Source organism: Hyla sarda, chromosome 9, assembly GCF_029499605.1.
Source record: "Hyla sarda isolate aHylSar1 chromosome 9, aHylSar1.hap1, whole genome shotgun sequence".
In the NCBI taxonomy this organism is placed as follows: domain Eukaryota; kingdom Metazoa; phylum Chordata; class Amphibia; order Anura; family Hylidae; genus Hyla; species Hyla sarda.
The window spans coordinates 73,056,848-73,077,917 of record NC_079197.1 but is presented as its reverse complement, the minus strand read 5'-3'; the positions used below and the strand labels follow the sequence as shown (position 1 = coordinate 73,077,917).

The following is a 21,070-nucleotide window of genomic DNA, read 5'->3' as shown; positions in this document are numbered from 1 at the left end:
ATGTAAGGTTGATTTTAAAATCACCCAAACTCTTCTTACCTCAGCCAGAGTCTGGCTACAAACATTGACGATTTCCTGTGCAGTTTTACTATACTGACTGTCTGGCCCTGTGAATAAAATAAAGCTATTTATTGTCTTGTAGGACCCTATGCACGATCAGAAAAGGAATCAGTAAAATTAACCCCTTAAGGACTCAGCCCCTTTTGGCCTTAAGGACTCAGCAAATTTTACGTTTTCGTTTTTCCTCCTCAACTTCTAAAAATCATAACTTTTATATTTTTATCCACAGACGAGTATGAGGACTTGTTTTTTGCATGACCAGTTGTCCTTTGTAATGACATCATTCATTTTACCATAAAATGTATGGCGCAACCCAAAAAAAAATACTATTTTTTTGCACTGTAATCTGTTTGTATCGGTACCATTTTGGTATTGATCTGACTTTTTGATCGCTTACTACTTTATTTTTTTCAGGGATATGATGTTTTAAAAAAACGCAATTCTGTGTTTTTTTTATTTTTTTAAACGCCATTGACCGTACGGGATATATCATTTTATATTTTAATAGTTCGGACAAGTACGCACGTGTCAATGCCAAATACACTACTTTTTATTATTATGTTTACATGTTTTTTGTATAGAAAATGGGAAAAAGGGGGTGATGTGAACATTTAATATGGTAAGGGATAATGTGTGTTTTTTTAAACGTTTATAAATTTTTTTTACACTTTGTTACTTTTAGAAGGAATCATTAGATTCCTCATGCAGATCAGTGCAGTTCTATTGAACTCCATCGATCCATGTGATCTGTGCTCATTTGGTTGGGCCTGCTCCAGGCAGGCTCAATCAAATTCAGATCCACAGGGCAACCATGGATGAAGTGCTACCTCCACAGTGGATGATGGCCCCGCGATTGCACTGCGGGCGGACGATCCACCCCACTGGACCACCAGGGTTGGTTAAAAGGTCCAACTGTCAACTTTCACAGTGCCGATATAAAGGGTTAATAGTTGGCAGTGGCGAATGCCGCATGCCGGCTATTGGCGGTGGCCCCCAGCTACAGGAATCAGCTGGGGGCTGCCGGGTATGGAGCAGACTCGAGTCAGAAGCTCACTCAACACACCCAGAGCATCACCGTGTTGTCGGTCTGGCTTTGCTAGCCTGAATTTAGCTGCCTGGCACCCGGAACTGCATATCCCGGGCGTCAGGCGATAGGATTTCCACATCCCTGCACGTGCTCTATCATGCAACTCTATTCAGACACTATGGAGTAAGACAGACATTAAAAACTTACCATTGTATTTTACGCTGTTTGCAGAAATAAAATTAACATCAGCCAGGAAGGATTCCCGATTTTGATATTTGTGTTTAGAAATATTCTACAAAACAAGAATTAAACAGTTCAACAGTGAGTTTACAAAAAAATAAAAATAAAAGTTCTAAATTAGGAGTAAGGCATTTTACATACATCAAATACAAAAAATTGCCAACCTGCCGAATTGTCTCCAAATCCATTGGGTTGGTAATGACTTTGTAGTAGTCAGGAACAAACTTTTTATTTACAGGATGATGGAAAGGCCATGACTGTAGAAATAACCAGAAATGTATTAGGAATTTACGAGAATGGAAGTGTTTTTGGCTGAATGCTAAAAAGAAATGTATCTACAAACTCGTGCACTAACATACATATGTCCTTCATCTTTCCAACAAAACATTACTAATATTCCTCATACTTTCCATGATAAAGGAAAACATGACGTGGTCCCCAGGTGCTACTAAAAAGGAGATTTTTATGCTTACCGTAAAGTCTCTTTCTCGGAGGATCCATTGGGGGACACAGAACATGCGGCTTGAGAATATGGCAACAGAAAAGTCAGCTCCTCCCAGCAGGGTATACCTGCCTCCAGGCCACTGAGCTAATCAGTTTTAGTCCAAGAGCAATAGGAGAAGACCGACAGGTCGGGAGAAAAAAACCCTGAACTGTCTGAGAAACCAGAAGAAAAAATAACTGAACTCACCCTTGGACAGATAACTGAAACAGAAACACCAGAAGAAGGGTGGGAGCTGTGTCCCCCAATGGATACTCCGAGAAAGATTTTACGGTAAGCATAAAAATCTCCTTTTCTCTATCGGCTCCATTGGGGGACACAGACCATGGGACGTACCAAAACCGCCCCTTGGGTGGGCAAGGAAATCAGTCAGGTGGATGGCTGGACCATCGCCGCCTGCAACACCTTACGGCCCAGACTAGCATCGGCTGATGCAAAAGTATGAACCTGGTAGAACCTTGTTAAAGTGTGCAAAGACGACCAGGTGGCCGCTTTACAGATCTGCGAGGCCGAAGCCTTGTTGCGGAGGGCCCAGGATGCCCCGACAGAGCGGGTGGAATGAGCCAAAACCCTGAAGGGTGGGATCTTCCCCTTTCAGCGGTAAGCTTCCGAAATAGAGAGAATCCACCGAGAAATGGTGGCCTTAGAAACAGGTTGTCCCTTACGACGACCTTCCGTAAAAACAAAAAAGGAGTCACACTGCCGAAAGGAAGAAGTGACAGAGAGAGGTTCCGAACAGCCCTGACTACATCAAGTTTGTGGAGCTAACATTCCCTGGGAGGAGAAGGAGCAGGACAAAAGGACGGGAGGGCGATGTCCTCATTACCTTAGGTAAAAAGGACAGACCTTGACGGAAAACAACTTTGTCCTGTGTACAACCAGAAAAGGGGAACGGCAGTAGAGACCCGCCAGCTCAGATACTCTCCTAATAGAGGTAATAGCAATAAGGAACACCACCTTCCAGGAAAGTAGGCGAAGAGGAATGTCCCCGAGAGGTCCAAAAGGAGTGCCTTGTAGGGCACCTAGGACCAGGTTCCAGACATGAGAATTGGACGCCAGAGGACATTGAAAAAGAATGGAAAGGGCCAAAACTTGACCCTTAAGGGAGCTGAGAGCCAACCCTTGTTCCAGCCCCGACTGCAAAAAGGAAAGGAGTCGGGGAAAGGAAAAAGTGACGGAGAAAAGGACTGAGCTTCACACCAACAAAAATAAGACCGCCAGGTACAGTGGTAAATTTTCGCAGAGGAGAGCTTGCGAGCCCTGAGCATGGTGTGTATTACTTGGGAAGAGAAACCGCGGGCCCTTAGAACCACGGTCTCAACCACCACGCCGTCAAATGCAGCGAAGGTAAATTGGGGTGGCACAGAAGACCGTGAGAGAGGAAGTCTGGACGAGATGGGAGGCGCAGCGGTACGTCGTCCAGGAGCCTGACCACGTCGGCGTACCACGCCCTCCGGGGCCAGTCTGGAGCCAAGAGAATGGCGGGAACGACCTCCTCTTTGAGTTTCCTCTGGGAAGGGGAGGAAGCAGATAAGCCCGACCAAGGGATCACTAGGGCATCCACGGCTAGAGCCAAGGGGTCCCGGGACTTTGACACAAAAAGAGGAACTTTTTGGTTGTGGCGGGACATGAAGAGGTCCACGTCTGGAGTGCCCCAGAGGTTGCAGATCTCTGCAAACACCTCCGGATGCAGGGACCACTCACCAGGGTCGGCCGAGGACCGGCTGAGAAAATCCGCTTCCCAGTTGAGTACTCCCGGAATGTAAATTGCTGAGATGTCCGGAACCCTGAGTTCCGACCAGAGGAGAATCTTGGTTACCTCGGCCATTGCCGCTGAGCTGCGAATGCCGCCCTGGTGATTGATGTACGCCACAGCAGTGAAGTTGTCTGACTGGATATGAACAGGGCTGCCTTGAAGAAGGAGCTCCCAATGAAGCAGGCAAAGATAGATTGCCCTCAGTTCCAATAAGTTGATGGGGAGAAGGGCTTCTCGGGGGGGGGGGGGGGGGGGGACCAAAGACCCTGAACCGTCCGGTCCCTGAAAACACCTCACCAGCCCGACAGACTGGCATCTGTTGTGACAACATGCTAGTGGAGGGGCAGGAAGGAGCGCCCCTGAAGCAGCAGGGGGGAGCGGAGCCACCATAAAAGGGACTGACTAGACCGTTGAGAGAGAACGATCTTGCGGTCGAGAAACAAAGGAGACCTGTCTCACCGGGAGAGAATGGCCAGTTGAAGAGGACGGTAATGAAACTGGGCAAAGGGCACGGCCTCCATGGCTGCCACCATCCGACCCAGGACTTCCATGCAAAGGCGGATGAAAACTGGGGCAGGCTTCCGAAGTGACCGTGCTCCTAACAAGAGAGTCAGTCACTTGTCCGGTGGAAGTCAAATTCGGGCAGAGGCAGTTTCGAACTGGAGCCCCAGGAAAACCAGTGACTAGGAAGGGGAGAGGTTGGACTTGTCTTGATTGACCATTCAACCGAAGCGAGACAAGGCCTGGAGGGTGAGACCAAGACTCTCCAGATTCTGGGCCCTGGTTGGAACTTTGATTAGGAGGTTGTCCAAGTAAGGAATCACTGAGACACCTCTCATCCGTAACAGGGATATCACAGGCACCAGGACCTTGGTAAAGACCCGCGGAGCAGTGGCCAGACCGAAAGGGAGAGCCACAAATTGAAAATGACCTTCAGGAACTGCAAAGCGGAGGTACCGCTGATGACCAGGGAATATTGGAATGTGGAGGTAGGCATCCTTGATGTCCACTGAGTAAAAGAAACTCCCCTTGATCAATGGACACCACCACCGAACAGAGAGACTCCATTCGGAAATGGCGGAGTAGAAGATGTTGGTTGAGACGCTTGAGATCTAAGATTGGGCGCACAGAACCACCTTTCTAGGGGACCACGAAGAGGTTGGAGTAAAAACCTTAAAAACGTTCCCTTGGAGGAACCGGGACAATTACTCCCTGGATGAGAAGGGACTGGAGTGCGTCCCGAAATGCTCTTGCAAGAGAGGGGGACCGGGTGTCCCGGGAAAGAAAGAGGCGATCTCTTGTAAGGGAAGCAAATTCGATCCTGTATCCGTTGGATACCACGTCCCTGACCCAAGAGTCCTGAACGTACGTGGTCCAGGCATCCCGGAAAAGTAAGAGACGACCTCCCATCCGAGAAAAACCCGCGGGTGGGGGGGCGTCCCTTCAGGCCGAGGTAGGCTTGCGCAAAACGGCCAGGACGGAATGTTGTTGGATTTCCAGGAGGGACGTGTCTGGAAGAAGGGAGCCTTCTTGTCCCGCGATGGTGCCTGCCTGGACCCTTTGGTGGAACCAAAGGTCCGAAAGGAAGAAGACTTACGACGGAAAGTAGTGCTGCAAGCCTTATTCTGCGGTAATAAGGAACTCTTATCGCCCGTCAACTCTGAGATACTCTCATCTAGGCGTTTGCCAAACAGCCGAGAACCTGCAAAAGGAAGTTCAGTTAGAGATTTCTTGGAAGTGGCGTACGCATCCCAGGTTTTAAGCCACATGGAGTGACGGAGGGCCACCAGGTTGCCTGTGGCAAAGGCAGCACAGCGGCCCGACTTCATGGAAGCAAAACATTAAAAAAAATCGCATTGGAGAGCTAGGTCAGATAATTCCTCTGGAGAGGATCTGGAAAGAATACCCTGGCGGAGCTGGGAAGACCAGACTGAAAGGGCTTTTGACACCCAGGCAGAAGCAAAAGCAGGAAGAAGGGAGGAACCTGCAGCCTCAAAGGCAAACTTTGCCAAGGTCTCCACCTTTTTGTCCGCCAGATCTTTGAAAGAAGCCACATCAGCCAAAGGAAGGGTAGTCGCCTTGGAAAGGCAGGAGTCCAGTGGATCCACAGTTGGAGCAGCATATACCCATGGTCTGTGTCTCCCAATGGAGCAGATAGAGAAGTATTCTATTTCTAGCTATGTGTAAAACAGTGTATTAGAAATTTCACTCTTAAAATGTGGGGATTTCAACCTGAAAAACAACATGTGTCTATATATCATTGCATGGTGGAAAAAACTTCAAAAACATAACATACATCTGGCACTGCCATCATCTTCTGAGTCACAATATTATCCAAGATAAAGGAGAAGGCGACTTGGTCATCATCATCCAGCAATGGGTTAATTGCTTTCTCCAATCTTGCCAGCTTGTCTTCTTTCTGTAGACAAAAGTGCAGAAAATATTTTTTTTACAAACTTAGAAAATGAGGCAGTTTCAGAAATGTAACCAGTAAATGGCAATTCAATCACAGTTTTTTTTCTACACTGTTATATAATTTTTTTCTATATAATTCTACAATGTTATACAAAAAAATATACCAAACAGTTAAATGTGCCAAGAAGTTAAAAAAAAAAAATAAAAAAATAAAAGATCATGACTACTTTTTTGAGTTCAGTTTGGCATCTGTGTTTGATTTAGGATCAGAGACCTTTCCCTGTAGAGATGGGTGCAACAGAATAAAACCTCCCAGTGGAGGAGGCAGGAAATAGGGGGCAGAGGAGAAGGCTGTCAAATCTGTCCATTTTACGCTGTCTATTATGGGGAGGCACTTTCCAGAAGAATAGGTGGGTTGCCTGGTATCTGGGAAGGGTCTGGTCGACAGGACAGATGCCGCGATGGATGACATAGGGAGGTTGTCTGCTGCCAGAGATAACAATAGTGCATAGTCGCAGGTGAGGTCGATTTTAAGAGTGTACTTTAACAGATGGTATTCTCACCCACAAGCTACCAAAGCAAAGAGGTTTAGACTGACAGGCCTTAAATTTTCCGTAGATGTGGGATTACAGGTCCAAGTTTTGTAATATATGTCAAAGAAGGTAATCTTCATAAAAAGAGATTGTTCTCTCTATGACAGGGTATAATGAGACAGTTTGCATGGTAATGTCTGTTACAATGCATAGCAGAAGAGGGGGGATGCATAACAAAAAATGTAAGGCCACGTTTACATCAGAGTTAGTGCCTTCGTGGCATAAATAAGATTTTTGAAGCTAAAATCAGTTGCAATTGTATCTGTGAACAGATAGGCAACAACGCATTCACTCCCAAACATAGCTGATCGCAGTCAGCTATTGAATTGGTTTGGGACATTTTCTGAGCACCTTTGACTTTGGTCTAGCACATTTTTTACTCGAAGTACAAAGTCAGAGGCACTTAGTCAACTAGTGACTACATTCTGGTCATTTTCTAAGAACTGGTCTATGCGGGCACCAGGAGTGAATGCATCCATGCGTGTCCCATGCCTGTACGTTCACAGATATGATTGCAGCAGACTAAAGCTTCAGAAATCTTATCTGTGCCACGGAGGCACTAATCATGATGTGAACGTGGCCTAAGGAGAAAATGTGCTTTGCTGATATAGGAGAAGAGTGAGAGAGATGTATTGACTGAATCTTTTCACCACAATTTAGTGATATCTTGTCCTTTGTTTGTAAAAGCTAAGTCCTCGTGGAATGTTTTCCAGTGCTGAAGGTGTTAAATACAAGTCAGTCTCAGCCTCCGCGCAGACAGTCAGTCATAGATTTCCCATCACATATGTGATATAATGCTTATGGGATTATTCTATCAGCCTATTTGACATACTGGGAGAAACTCCTTTTTGTGGGCATCTGTGCTTAGAAGAAAAGATACCCAGACATCACATTGTTTACAGGTCACACGGTGTTGTGATATATTTACTGCCCAAATCACTGCATTTATATAGTGGTTATTTATCGATGATATCTATACAGTTCTCTCTCAATGATATCTTTAGGCAGAATGTTAGCAGCTTACCTCTCTCAGTTTCTCATCACATAAATTCAACATTTCTTGGGAAATCTGAGTCAATGCATGTTTGGGACCTAAAATTTGGGGAAGATAGACATCAGTGTATATACAAAAAGAAAAAGTTCCCAAAGAACAATCAAACACACAAGGACAACTTATTCCAATTGCCTTACCATTGTAAAGGATGCTATTCTTGACAATTAGGTCCACCTGTTCACGAAACTCTTCACGGGATGGATACATTCTCTTGCGCACATTTTCTCTTAATGTTTGTAAATCCATAGGATTTGTCACTATCTTGTAGTAATCCTTCACTACTTTAGCATTAACTGGACTCTGAAAAGGATAGGTCTTCAAAAGAAAAACAGAATGTAATAGCCACTTCTTTGCAAGACAAACAAAGAAACTCCAATACGGTTATAAGAATAACATGTGAATCAATATTTTTCATTGCAAAAAATCTTAGGCGAAGGTTCTACTGACACTTTTGGTTACAGGCCATTTCCTTCCTTATAAGGCCATAGCCAAAAACCCATATGTTTTTTTTTTTTTACTGGTTTCATTGCCTTCTTCCTTCCCGCAGGGAAAAACGGAAGTTGTAGGCAAGTCACTGTAAGCCATTCTGTGAAGCGCTAGCCTAAAATATAATTGAACATTCAATTTTGTTACTTACATTGGGCATGTCTCTCATGTCATTAATGATGGACTCAAGAACTGAAGATAGGGTGACCATAGGATCGGTTCTCCTACGATGTATAGACTTATGAGGTCGCTGAAAGGACAGGCAAAGAAGCAAAGTCTAAGCTTAATGGTCTAAACATGACAAGAATATTTCTGTAGATAACATTTCAGAATGATTTTTTTCTTTTTTCATCAAATAATTTATTTTGTTATTCTGTAAATAATACTGAAAGCTGATCTCTCTTGGTTGGACTTTGTATGTATCTCTATGATATTGTGCTTAAAATAGAAGATTATGGCTAGCTATATGACTTGTACACTGTTCTATGTTTTTTTTTTTTGTCTTGATGTAATGTTGTCCTTTTTTTTTAACCGTATGTAACACCAAGGTGCTTAAAGAACATGAGTAACTGCTACTATCAACAGCCGACACTTATAGTCAATCATGATCATGCAGATGTTCTCCGTGAACCCTTTAGATGTCAGTAAAAGGGGTCCAATTAGTTAAAATGGTGTCTGCTCCTTACTTCCGTGCTGCCAATCATCGTTCCTCTTGTTCAGTCTGCCTCAGCTAGACTGTAGTAGTAGAGTGCAGATTACACTATACCAGTGTTTCCCAACCAGGGTCCGGGCATGCTGAGAGTTGTAGTTTTGCAACACCTGGAGGCACCCTGGTTGGGAAACAATGCACTATACAATGCTATGCAGGAGCATAGCATTGTACAGTGAAAGCAATCTAATGATTACTTATAAAAGTCCCCTAAGAGAAGGTGTCTGTATATTTGTGTACACACACAGAGTTTGGAGTAGCCGTAGTAGCCCACTGATGCAGATACAAAATTCATAGAATCATAGAATGTTGCAGAATTTTGTAATACCTTTTTTATTGGACTAAGAATTTTGTAGAGACAGGGCCATTAATCAGAAAATCACAATAGAAGAAGACAAGGTGCCAAAAGAAAACTCCCATCTTGGCCTTCAGACAACCACCCCCAGAAACAACACACACCAAAGAATGGGACCAAACCATGCACCGAACCTCGCTGTAAACTCTGCCAATACATCTGCACAAAATCTGTGGCCACCCACAACAACCAGACATACAAAATTGCGGGGCTATACTCCTGAACAATTGAGAATGTGGTCTAAAAGATACAATGCACCAAGTGTGATATAGGATGTTACATTGGTAAAACCAGCCAGAAATTCAATGAAATGATGAAAGGATGAATCTACACAGATTTTCCATCAACCACTATAAAGAAAAGGACTATTTCACCCAAGCTGGACACCACTTAACCCAAACCGGTCACTCCATACATGACCTTAAAAATCATTGGGGCGGCGAACAGATGGCGACCAGGCAGGTAAAGGCCCTCCTGCATTCCTCTCAGCGGATCTGGAATATACAATCTCACCGAGGGTATCCCAATCAGCCCAACTGAGCAGCTGGGATAGAATTTTTTTTTAAGACATTGCGATCAACTGTGATTGCGGCGTCTAAAGAGTTAATGCTGGACATCACTCAGATCGGTGATGTCCGGTATTATCCACAGGTCCAGCGCGTTATAAAATGGGAGCGGGTGCAGAGCGTACATTTATGCCCTGCATCCATAAAGTGTTAATCACTATTTATACATTTTGGGGGGAATTTGATGTGACTAAAAAGTAGCTATTAAGATTTTTTTTTTACGTTTATGCTTATCACCAAATGGGATCATTAACATTATATTTTGATAGTTGGAACATTTCCGCACGTGCAAATACCAAACATGTTTATTAATTATTTTTATTTTACCCTTTTTGGGGTAAAATAGGAAAAAGGGGCGATTTTTATATTTTTTTTAACCATTTATTTTAGACTTTTTATGTCCCCTATTTATAGCAACTGTGAGAGCGGCCGGAGGCAGGTATGGAACTTGGCTGATCTGATCCCTGCTGTCGTGCTGTGGGTGATCAGATCAGCCATTACAACAGACACATTTTCATAATCAATATTGATCACGGGAGGGGTTAATGGCAGACATCAGCGCAATCGTTGATTTCTGCCATTAACAGTGGGTCCCTGGTTGCTGTTATTAGCTATGACCTGTAGTGAATTAAGCGAGCGCAGCTCCTGTACAGGACATTAATGTAAATAAGCACCAGTGCACCAGGACATATAAAAGGATATTTTTTTTGTACTCCTGTAAAATCTCTCTCTTGTAGCCTTCATTGGGGGACACCAAACTGATGGGTATATGGTCTTGCCACTAGGAGGCGCTGACCCTAGAAAGGAATCCTGGATAAACAACCCAAGAACCAGAAAAAATAGTCCGGGGAAAAAAAAAAAAAGAAGAAATGGGTGGGGGCGGTGTCCCCCAATGAAGGCTACGAGAAAAGAGATTTTACAGAGAGTACAAAAAAATCTTTTCTCGGTCCCTCTTCATTGGGGGACACCAAACTGATGGGACATACCAAAGCAGTCCCCTAGGGTTGGAATAAACAACCACCAGAGAAAAGGAATCAGTCCCTAGACTGAACTCACATGTCCACAAGGCCTGCGAACGAGCCCCCCAGGCGGAGACACACTAGGCCTAGAAATTGAACTCCCGGAAGATCTCCCATCCAAGGAGATGGACTAGGATGCCAAGGGAAGGGGCTGTCCTCAGTAGAGAACCAAGACAACAGGTCATATAGAGAGACAAGAAACCACAGGAAAAAAGAAAGATGGAAATCTGCTCTGGAGAGGCCCAGTGCATCAGAGCAAAGACCTGAACAGCCGCAGACCCAAAAAAAACCTGTCCAAGGGGCCCGCCATGAGCACCCAGAAGGCGAAAATAGCTGTACTGGTGTAAAGCGGATAACCTGAACACTCTCCAACTTGGGAGGACATGGACCCCGATGGAATAAAGGAGCGACAAACACCCTGAAAAGGGGGGCATCTCTGATACCACAGAGATCGACAAGTAAACTGGAGACGTAGAGTCACCTGGAAGACGAACCCCTGAAGAGTAAGGAAAACAGACGTGCGCGGAAACTCTCAGGGCGACAAACTTCCATGAAGACGTGCAGAACAGAAAGACCGCCCTGACTAGTGGAATCGCAGCGGAGTCTTGGCCGGATCACTACACATGTCCAAGACCTGAACCATCACCAAGGCCCAAGGAACCGGAAGAGCTGCCTGAAAAGAAGGAGCGCCACAGCTTCCTAGGACAGAGTCCAAGCCAAGGAGACCAACCAGTCATAGACCCCAGTGGTCCGAGCGAACCGGAGCACTCTAAAGAAACATCCTGCCAGAATGGGAATGGAGGGAGAAACAAATGAGAACCCAGCTGGGACTCTCAGGGTCTGGGCACAGGAAGGATTACTCAAGAAGACTTTAGTATCTGCAGTCCAACTGACACAGCCAAAAGCGAAGGAAGAACACACCCTTCAAGAGAGATTGTACAAACTCCTCCAACAAAGGGAGAGCCAAGGCTGCGTGAACAGCAGTAGATAACCAAAAAACAGAGAGAGAGCCATGCTGTGATAGTGGACAGTAAGCACACAAGCCTAGATAGTAAAAATCTCTGTTGAATGCCCTCAGTAAAAAAAACAAAGGGCCCCGCCAGATGCTCCACCTAAATAGTGGTAACAGCAAGAGTGCATCATCTTGGCGGCAGAAAAATAGTTCCTCCAGAGGAGGGAAAACAAGGGCGGTCGAGATGAAAACTCAAGTACAGGCCAATGCCAAGCACCCTGATCCCCATACCCCCTGTGGAAAGGGGATTGGCAAAACGCACCAGGCGCAGTAGGAGCAGGGAAATGCTGCCCCACAGGCTCGGGACAAGTACTGGGTGGACGGAGCCCCCAGGCCCCAGCGGCAACCATTGCTGTCTGGAGGAGCCACCTTGTGTCCCAAGAGGGATCGGAATCCTGTACACTATAGCTGGGCAAGAAATACAAAACGTGTTGAGAGCCAGTCCAAAAACACCTGGAGGCATAGGGAGGGGCTAAACTGACTGTCGCCCCAGCTGGCCCCATGTCAGAACAGAAGTGCTCAACCACCACAAAACTGTGGAAACAAAATCACCAGAAAACCCCTAGACTCGCCCCACAGAACAAAAGGAAAGGTGGGTTGTACACCTACAGAGTGGTGTTAGCATATGTAGGAACACAGACATGGGTACCCCACGATAGCAGCGGGGTACCAAGACTGCAGACACGAAAGAAAACGCAGACATCCATGGGACCAGCAGGAAGGGAGGTATGCTTCTAGCAGACCAACAGTGCAACCTAAGAAAGGAGAACAGAGTGATGCTGCTGGTGATGAGAAAGTCCCTTCAGAAAAAAAGCCCACACCCCATCTCCTAATGGTGCCAGACACCAAAGGCTGCAGACGCAGACTCAGAAGATGAAGAATAAATGTGGAGCAGGAAAAATGCAGACAGACACAGTGTGACTTACAGGTAGAAAGGGTCCCAAGAACCCACAGGTACACACACTGCAGAACTGCACCTGGAAGAGAGACACAGGACTGCAGCTGCGGCAGCAACAGGGGAGGTAACCAGGTGGATCAGAACACCACGCAGACACAGTCTGGCTATGAGGCAAAGGGACCGTGGCCATGCTGGGTCCCACATATGGAAACACACAGTGGAGTGCGATACATGCCTGTAGACAGAGGAGCAGACATGCAGGGAGGGAGCTGGCCAAGTAGGTAACCCTGTAAACCAGTATGTGGTGCATTGTATAAGGCCCATGGGGCAACATGGGCTGACTCACTCGAAAACTACATCATGGCAGTGGGTAACCTGAACTACCGTCCACGGGGTGAAAGTGTATGGTAGGTGACCCGAAGTAGTAGTAAGCCATGTGGAAAAATGTCTGTCTGGCAGATAAGATTCCTGAGCACCCAGGGTCACTCCATTCAACCTCCCACAGAAATCGGGGGACTAGAGTGCGGCCTATCCAACGGGCGACCTGGTGGTGCAGAAAACCCAACAGACAAAGGATTGTCCGACTGGTATCAAGCCTGTATACTTGTAGGGACCATATTTCAGATCCCTCACCCAGCTGTGAGTTACGGGAAACCTGGCTATGTCCGCTGCAGCCCAGAGGTCAGAGACCGATGGCGGAGGAAACAGTAGACAACCGTCTGGCTGAACAAGACCACCCCCAGGCATTCGGTGAAAAAGGAAACAGTCAGACAGGCGATAACTGTGCCCCTTTGTCATAGGTGGGAGGGCAGGGAGGCAGAGATACCTCGCCCCCTGGGAGATAGAGGGGGGGGTTGTGGAATGCATCCATGACATCCCTCATAGTGTCCGTGGGACACGCTGGGTCAGTTCTACGTATACCGCGCAAAACAGTGGAGTACTGGAGCTCCAGCCGCAAAAACATCAGCCATGCGACATGTCACAGTCGGCAGAAGAAAACATGCTGACAACTATCTGGCTTACTGGTATGGATCTTTAGTGGACAGCGAGTCATTCCTTCAGGAACCTTGTGAGGTACTGGAAGTCCAGTCACAGATACACCAGCCATGTGATGTGTGACAGGTGGTGTAGGAAACCATGAAGACCACAGTCTGGCTTACTGGTATGGGGCCGTAGTAGACAACAAGATGTAGGGTCCGTAGGACACCTGGGTAAGTTCTTCATATACCGCGCACAGCAGTGGGGTATTGGAACTCCAGCCATAGATACATCAGCCATGTGACAGGTGGCAGAGGAAACCATGCAGACCACTGTCTGGCTTACTGGCATGTGTCCAGAGCAGACAACGAGTCATTCCATCGGACACCTCGCACAGTAGTGAGGTACCGGAACTCCAGACGCAGATGCAACAGCCGAGTAATGTGTCACAGGCGATGTAGGAAACCATGCAGACTCTTGTCTGGCTTACTGGTATAGGTCCATTGTGGACAACAAGACATAGGGTCCGTAGGACACACTGGATCAGTTCCTCGCATACCACACACAGCAGTGGGGTATCGGAACTCCAGCCGCTTTTTTAGATACATCAGCTGTGTGACAGACGGCAGAGGAAACCATGCAGACCACTGTCTGACATAGTGATATCAGGCCAAACCATGACCACACAGGGATATTCTCATGGAGACCTAGCGCTGGATGTGAGGATCCAGGGCACTAGATGCCGTAGCCTGTGAAGAAGGGATCATATAGTATTTATCATGTATAGTGTATAGCAGGTCACCGTCTAGGGTGACTGAAACAAATAAAGCAGCCCCGGATGCAGACCCTAGGAAACATTAAACTAAGAAGAACAGATATGGCCGGCCAAGGCTGCAATAGAATTAGGGTGCTATACAAGTAATGGTCACAAGAGGGCGCCCAACTACACCAAATTGTCAGTGACCAGGAAAGGAGTGTGTGTATTTTTTTTTTTTTTTAAACTTCTTCTCCAAGGCTGCATTTTAAAATGTAATTTTGCATTTATTATTACTTTTTGGTCCACTGGGGATTTGAACTCTGCACCTCATGCCCCACAAGCAGTCCTCTTAGACTTAGAAGAAAAACATACAGCGGGCAGCCTCAGGAGTGGCGACAGCACGGAGCAGCACACTTAGATGCACTGCTAAGCCACCGCATAGCTCCGAGGCTAGGGAAACAGAATGGCCCGGATAGGAGGAGCTCCCGCCAGGCCACAGCTCAGGGAGGCCGACGGAGTTGCTCTGAGTGCAAAGCGGCACCGCCCTCTGAAAAGGTGGAGGGGCGGAGCTAAACTCAGCCGGAGGCGCACAGAGTTAAGGCCACGGGTAATCACCTGTGGGCCGTAATAAAGAGCTGTGTAGTGTGCGAACCTGGAGGTGTGGCACTGCCTGACCTCCCTGTTCGTGCACCGGCTCAGGGGGGAGAAAAAAGGTGGCCATGAGCCGCCATAACCACCGGAACGCGCGTTGGCACAGGGGAGAAGAAGGGCGGAGCCATGTGTCGCCATAACCCCCTCACTCACCCTGCATGTGCCGCCATGCAGAGATGAGCAGGGAAGCCATAATCCCTGCAATACCTGCCAAAGGGAGCCGCTGCAAAGGGACGACGGCTGTCCCTGTACACAGAAACACAGCCCCCACACATAAAAACCCCAATAAAAAGGACAGAGTCCCTTTTTCTGGTGGTGTAGGGGGGGTTTAGGGGGGGAATACATACTCACCTGCAGATGCCATGTTCTTATACTCACCTCAGGCGTCTTCAACCAGCTTATTGCCACGCTGCATCATACCAAGCTAAGATAGTGGGGCGAGCAGGGGCAGTGGGGGACTCTGACCCAGGGTACAACCTCCAGGCGCTGGCCATTGGCGAGAAGGGGTTAACGGTGCATTCTCTCATGTCCCGTGCCCCTTAGCCGCATATAGTGGAACAGGTAGCGCCATCCTCCTGAACCACTACCTGAATAAAAAGGGAAACAAAAGGGAGTAAAGAATCTAACTAAACAGCCCTTACTAGAAAATGATAAAAAAAAGACCAGGTCTGGGGAGCTCCCAACCCGGTGTCTTGCCTCCTTGCCGACACTAGCTAAAACTGATTATCTCACTGCAGGTGGGCGGGTATATCCTGCTAGGGAGGAGACAATTTTTTTTTCCTAGCGTCAGCGCCTCCTAGTGGCAAAAGCATATACCCATCAGTTTGGTGTTTCCCAATGAAGAGCGACCGAGAAATTTATGTTTATTGGGGGAGATTTACCAAAACCTGTCCAGAGGAAAAGTTGCTGTGCTGCCTATTGCAACCAGATTGCTTCTTTTCTTTTTGAAAAGGCCTCTGGACAGGTTTTGATAAATCTCCCCAATCGTCCTTTAAAGGTTAAGGTCATAGCCAATTTTTATTTTTGCATTAAAGGTACTTCAGGTAAGTTCACACAAGCACAAGATTGCTTGTGTGAAGCGATTCTGTGTGGCTCTAGTGGTGGTGAGGAGGCCTTTTCCACATCCAAAACAGCATGTCATTTGGCTGTGTGAACGTACCTTTCCTATTTTTTCTACACAGAATATGTATTTTAAAAAGATAAACCATGTTAAACGCCTTACATTTAAGTAGTCACAATGCACAGTACTTCCAACTCTTCTCTTTTTCTTTGGAGGTAACTGTTGTTTAGGGAACTTCAAGACCAAGGATTTCCTACGGACCTCATCCGCACTAAAAAAATATTTATGTATTACTGTAGTAAGTAGTTGTGAACACATTCATATACAATCAGTAAAAACATTAAAATAATTGATGGGTGAGGTGAGTAACCTCTCATGGTTAACATGAGTATTTGGGAACAAAGGCCCCTGTAAAAGGGGTGAGATATATTAGGTCGCAAGTGAACATATAGTTATTGAAGTTCATGTAGTTCATGCTTTGAAGCAGGCAAATTTAAGTATCAGAAAGTCTGACAGGTGTTAAATTGTGATGAATGGGTCAGAGCATATCCAAAATGGCAGGTCTTGTGTGGGTGTTCCTAGTGTGCAGTGGTTAGTACCTACCAAAACTGGTCCAAGAAAGGACAATTTCATCTGGTCACAGGTCATGGCTACCTAGGCTCATTATTCCATGTGGGAAACAAAAGCCATGTTCCACTGCCGAAAGTGCCAACAATAGGAGCATGAGTATCAGAGTTCAACCATAGAGCAACAGAAGAAATTGGTCATATGAATTACATTTTTTTTTTACATCATGTGGGTGAGGTGCATTTGCGCTGCTTAAAGGAAAACTCCAGCCAAAATTAACACATCCCCTATAAACGGGATAGAAGATAAGTAGGTGGTTGCAGAGGATCCAACTGCTGGGACCCCCACGATCTCAGTGAGGAGCGTGTGTCTTCTACCGGAAGATGGCCCACACTCCATTCATTTCTATGGGAGTGCTCATGATGCCCGAGTGCTGTACTCGGGCCTCTTTGGTGCTCCCATAAAAATGAACTGAGTGTGTGCCGTCTACCGGTTAATTTTGGCTAGAATTCACCTTTAACTGAGGAAGAGGTGGAACCACAATGCAATATGAAAGAAAGAATCCATATGGAGGCAGTGTGATGATGCTGGGAATCCTTGAGCCATACCATTAATGCAGATATCACTTTGACATGAAACAGAGACTATATAAACAATGTTGCAGACCTGGTATTGATATTGCTTTAAGGACAGTGATCTCTACACGCAGGATAATTGGCCCTGCCACACTTCAAAAACTGTTCAGGAATTGTTTGAGGACCTGGCCTCCAAAGTCCCCAGAAACCAATTCGATCGAGCGTTTGTGGGATATGCTGGAAAAATGAGTGCCCCCACCTTGCAAGGTCTTGTGGAGCCCATGGCTCAACATGTGTCTTTCTACACTGTCCAATGCCTTTTGGTGTTTTAATTTATACTCATACCTTTCAATAAGCTGTTTTCCCAAGACTATTTTGGTTCCTTCCACTTTGATCAACTCCTCATTGTCATTGTGTATCACTGTCTTTTCCAGCTCCTCTTCCTGTTCCTCAGTCATTGCCACTGGATTAGATGGAGGAGCATTAGTTTGGTAGTACAGTGGACAAAACTTGTTGGTCCTCATATGCCCGATTGCTCCACAAGCTCCACATTTTAGCTGCAAGGATAAAAAAAAGTACAGATTAAGCATAAAGATAAAGCTTAAACATATCACATTATCTAAACTAAAGTAGAGACAACTTGTTATTATGTAATAAGTAGATTTTTCATAATTACTGTAAAATCTCTCTCGGAGGATCCACTGGGGGACACAGAGACTGTGGGTATATCTTGCTGCCACTAGGAGGCTGACACTAGGCATTAACAAAAAAGAAGTCAGCTCCTCCTGGCAGGATATACCCCGCCCACTGACTCTGAGCTAATCAGTTTAGTCCCAAAGCAGTAAGAGGGAATAAAAAAAAAAAACCACTACAGAAGTCCAAGTAAGGCCCAGAAAAAAACAACTGAACCCACTGACAGGCAACAGACCCTCAGGTCAACAAACTAATAACCAACGGGGGTGGAGGGTTCTCTCTATGGACCCTTCGAGAAAGAAATTTTACAGTAAGTATAAAAAAAGAAAATCAACTTTTCTCGTCCTGCTCCATTGGGGGACACAGGAACTGGGGCAAAGCAGTCCCCGGCGTGGGAAGCATAACACAGCCAGAGAGAAATCAGGTGGAGGGCAAAACCACCTGCAACACGTTACGCCCAAACCCGGCGTTAGCAGACACGGAAGTGTACACCTGGTAGAACTTGGTGGACGAGTGCACGGATGACCACGTGCCTGCCTTACACACCTGCAGGGCCAAAGCACTGTTGTGGACCGCCCAGGAGGCTCCCACGGAGCCGGTGGAATGAGCCATAACCCGGAAAGGAGTAGCCTTCCCCTTAGAACGATAGGCCTCAGAAATGGCAAAAACGGATCCATCGGGAGATGGTTACCTTAGAAGTTGGAAGCCCTTTGCGCTGGCCTTCCGGAAGGACGAACAGCGAATCACAGTGCCGGAAGGAAGAGGTGGCCGAGATAGGCCCGCAGAGGCCTGACCACATCCAATTCATGGAGAGAGCGCTCCTTATGGTGAGACGGGGCCAGGTAGAAGGAGGGAAGAATGATGTCCTCATTCAGATGAAAAGAAGATAACACCTTCGGCAGAAAGGACGGCACCGGCCAAAGCACATCCTTGTCCTGATAAAGAACAAGAAAGGGAGGGCGGCAGGAGAGAGACGCTTATTCAGACACCTGCCGGATGGAGGTAACAGCGATGAGAAAAGACACCTTCCAAGAAATGAAGCGGAGAGAGACCTCCCAGAGGTGCTTAAATTGGGCACCCTGTAAGGCGCCGAGTACCAGATTCAGGTCCCACGGCGAAGTGAAAGACATAAATGGAGGAGCCTTGTGAGCCACACCCTGAAGGAAGGTGCAAACATGAGGGTCGGATGCCAGGGGGCGCTGAAAAAAAAAAAAAAAAAAAGGATGGAAAGCGCTGACACTTGCCCCTTAAGGGAACTGAGCGCAAGACGCGTTTCCAACCCTGCCTGCAGAAAGGAAAGCAGGTTTGGCAAGGAAAAAACAATGGGAGACCGGGACCAGGCCTCGCACCACCGAAAATAGGCACGCCAGGCACAATCATAAATCCTGGTAGAGGACTGCTTACGTGCCCGGAGCATGGTGCGAATGACCTGGACTGAGAAACCATGAGCCCTCAAGCACAGCGGTTTCAACTGCCACGCCGTCAAACGCAGCGGCAGTGAATTGGGATGGCAGAGAGGACCTTGAAAGAGAAGGTGGGCCCAATCCGGAAGCCACATGGGAACGTCCGCCATGAGACTAACTACAGGCACAGAGGCCAGTCCGGAGCCACAAGAATTGCCGAGATGCCTTCCGCCTTGAGCTTCCTCACCACTGGTCAGGGTCTGAAAAGTGATGTTGAGACTCTTGATTTTGTGCCAAGGACAGAGCTTTGATCAACAGGTTGTCCAGATAAAGGAGCACAGACACTCCCAAAGAGCAGAGGATAGCGATCACCACTGCCTGCGGAGGATAGCGATCACCACCGCAAAGACCTTGGTGAGGACCCTGGGGGCCGTGGCCAGCCCAAAGAGCATAGCCACAAACTGAAGACTCTGGTGGGGGCGCTCCTTCAGGCGGAGGTAGGCTTGCGGGTAACTTGCTTGGTGGAACGGCCGTCCTGCTTTCAGGAGGGATGTGCTTTGAAGGAAGGAGCCTTCAGTGTCTGTGAGGCCGCTGGGTTGTTCTGGCGGCCCGAGGCAAAGGACCAAAAGGCCCGAAAGGAAGAGGACATGTGGTGAGAATCTGTGTGGCGCACCTTATTCTGTGGGAGCAGAGCTCTTACTGCCCGTAGCCTCAGAGATGATTTGATCCAGGCGTTCACAAAAAAGACTGCCACCAGTAAAGGGCATCTCCGTGAGAGATTTCTTGGAGGCTGCATCGGCATTCCAGGCCTTCAGCCATGTAGAGCGGCGGATAGCCACCAAAATGCCAGAAGCAAAGGCCGCACAACCTGTAGACTCTAGAGATGCTGAGCACAGATAAACACAAGCATTGGAGATGCTTCCTCTAAACGTGTTTTACAGCTATGCCGTAGCAAGTTTTATGAGTTCGGGGACAAGAGTGGGCGAATGTTGGCTAGAGCGCTTAAAGAACACCTAGTGCACTCGCACATACCATGCCTTAAGACCCCTACTGGCTCGGTGGCACACACTACTCCCGCCATAGCTGATGTGTTTAGGGACTATTATACAACTTTGTACAATCTCCCCCCCCCCGCCTCTTCCTTCCCCCGTTCTGATGTTCCTTGTATCCCAGAGGATGCGTGGGACTCTCTCGAGGCCCCGTTCTCCCCGAGTCAAATTCTGGGGGTTATTATCTCCCTTCCCGGGGGCAAAAGTTCAGGGCCAGATGGCTTTACCGCGGCCTTCTACAAGGCGTTTGCGGAACGCCTCGCCCCTATGTTGCTGGACTCCTTTAATGGGATGTCTCTGGAAACTCCTTTCCCACAGCAGTCTACCCTGGCCCATGTCACGGTCCTCCCTAAACCGGGCAAGGACCCACAGGTCTGTGCCAGCTACAGACCTATTTCCTTATTGAATGTGGATCTGAAGATTTTTGCTAAATTGATTGCTCTTCGGTTGGGGCCTCTTTTACCAGGCCTTGTTTATCCGGATCAGGCGGGCTTTGTCCCAGGGAGGGAGGCCCGCGACAATATCCTTAAAACCCTGGACATTATTCATTATGCTAAGTCACATAACATACCCCTTATGATTCTTTCTCTAGATGCCGAAAAGGCATTTGACCGCATATCCTGGTCTTCCCTACAACACACTCTG

The 21,070-nt window shown here is 47.1% G+C and overlaps 1 protein-coding gene across 1 annotated transcript in view; it reads right to left on the bottom strand.

Annotated features, from left to right (window-relative positions):
* Positions 1-21,070, bottom strand: part of TAF1 (TATA-box binding protein associated factor 1) — a gene marked incomplete at its 5' end in the record, with an annotated part of 82,329 nt that overhangs the window by 16,262 nt on the left and 44,997 nt on the right. Inside the window, 9 exon segments of the mRNA XM_056539530.1 lie at positions 40-107; positions 1,295-1,379; positions 1,492-1,584; positions 5,882-6,004; positions 7,618-7,685; positions 7,785-7,962; positions 8,285-8,383; positions 16,301-16,409; positions 17,626-17,837. Coding sequence (XP_056395505.1) covers positions 40-107; positions 1,295-1,379; positions 1,492-1,584; positions 5,882-6,004; positions 7,618-7,685; positions 7,785-7,962; positions 8,285-8,383; positions 16,301-16,409; positions 17,626-17,837 — 1,035 coding nt within the window.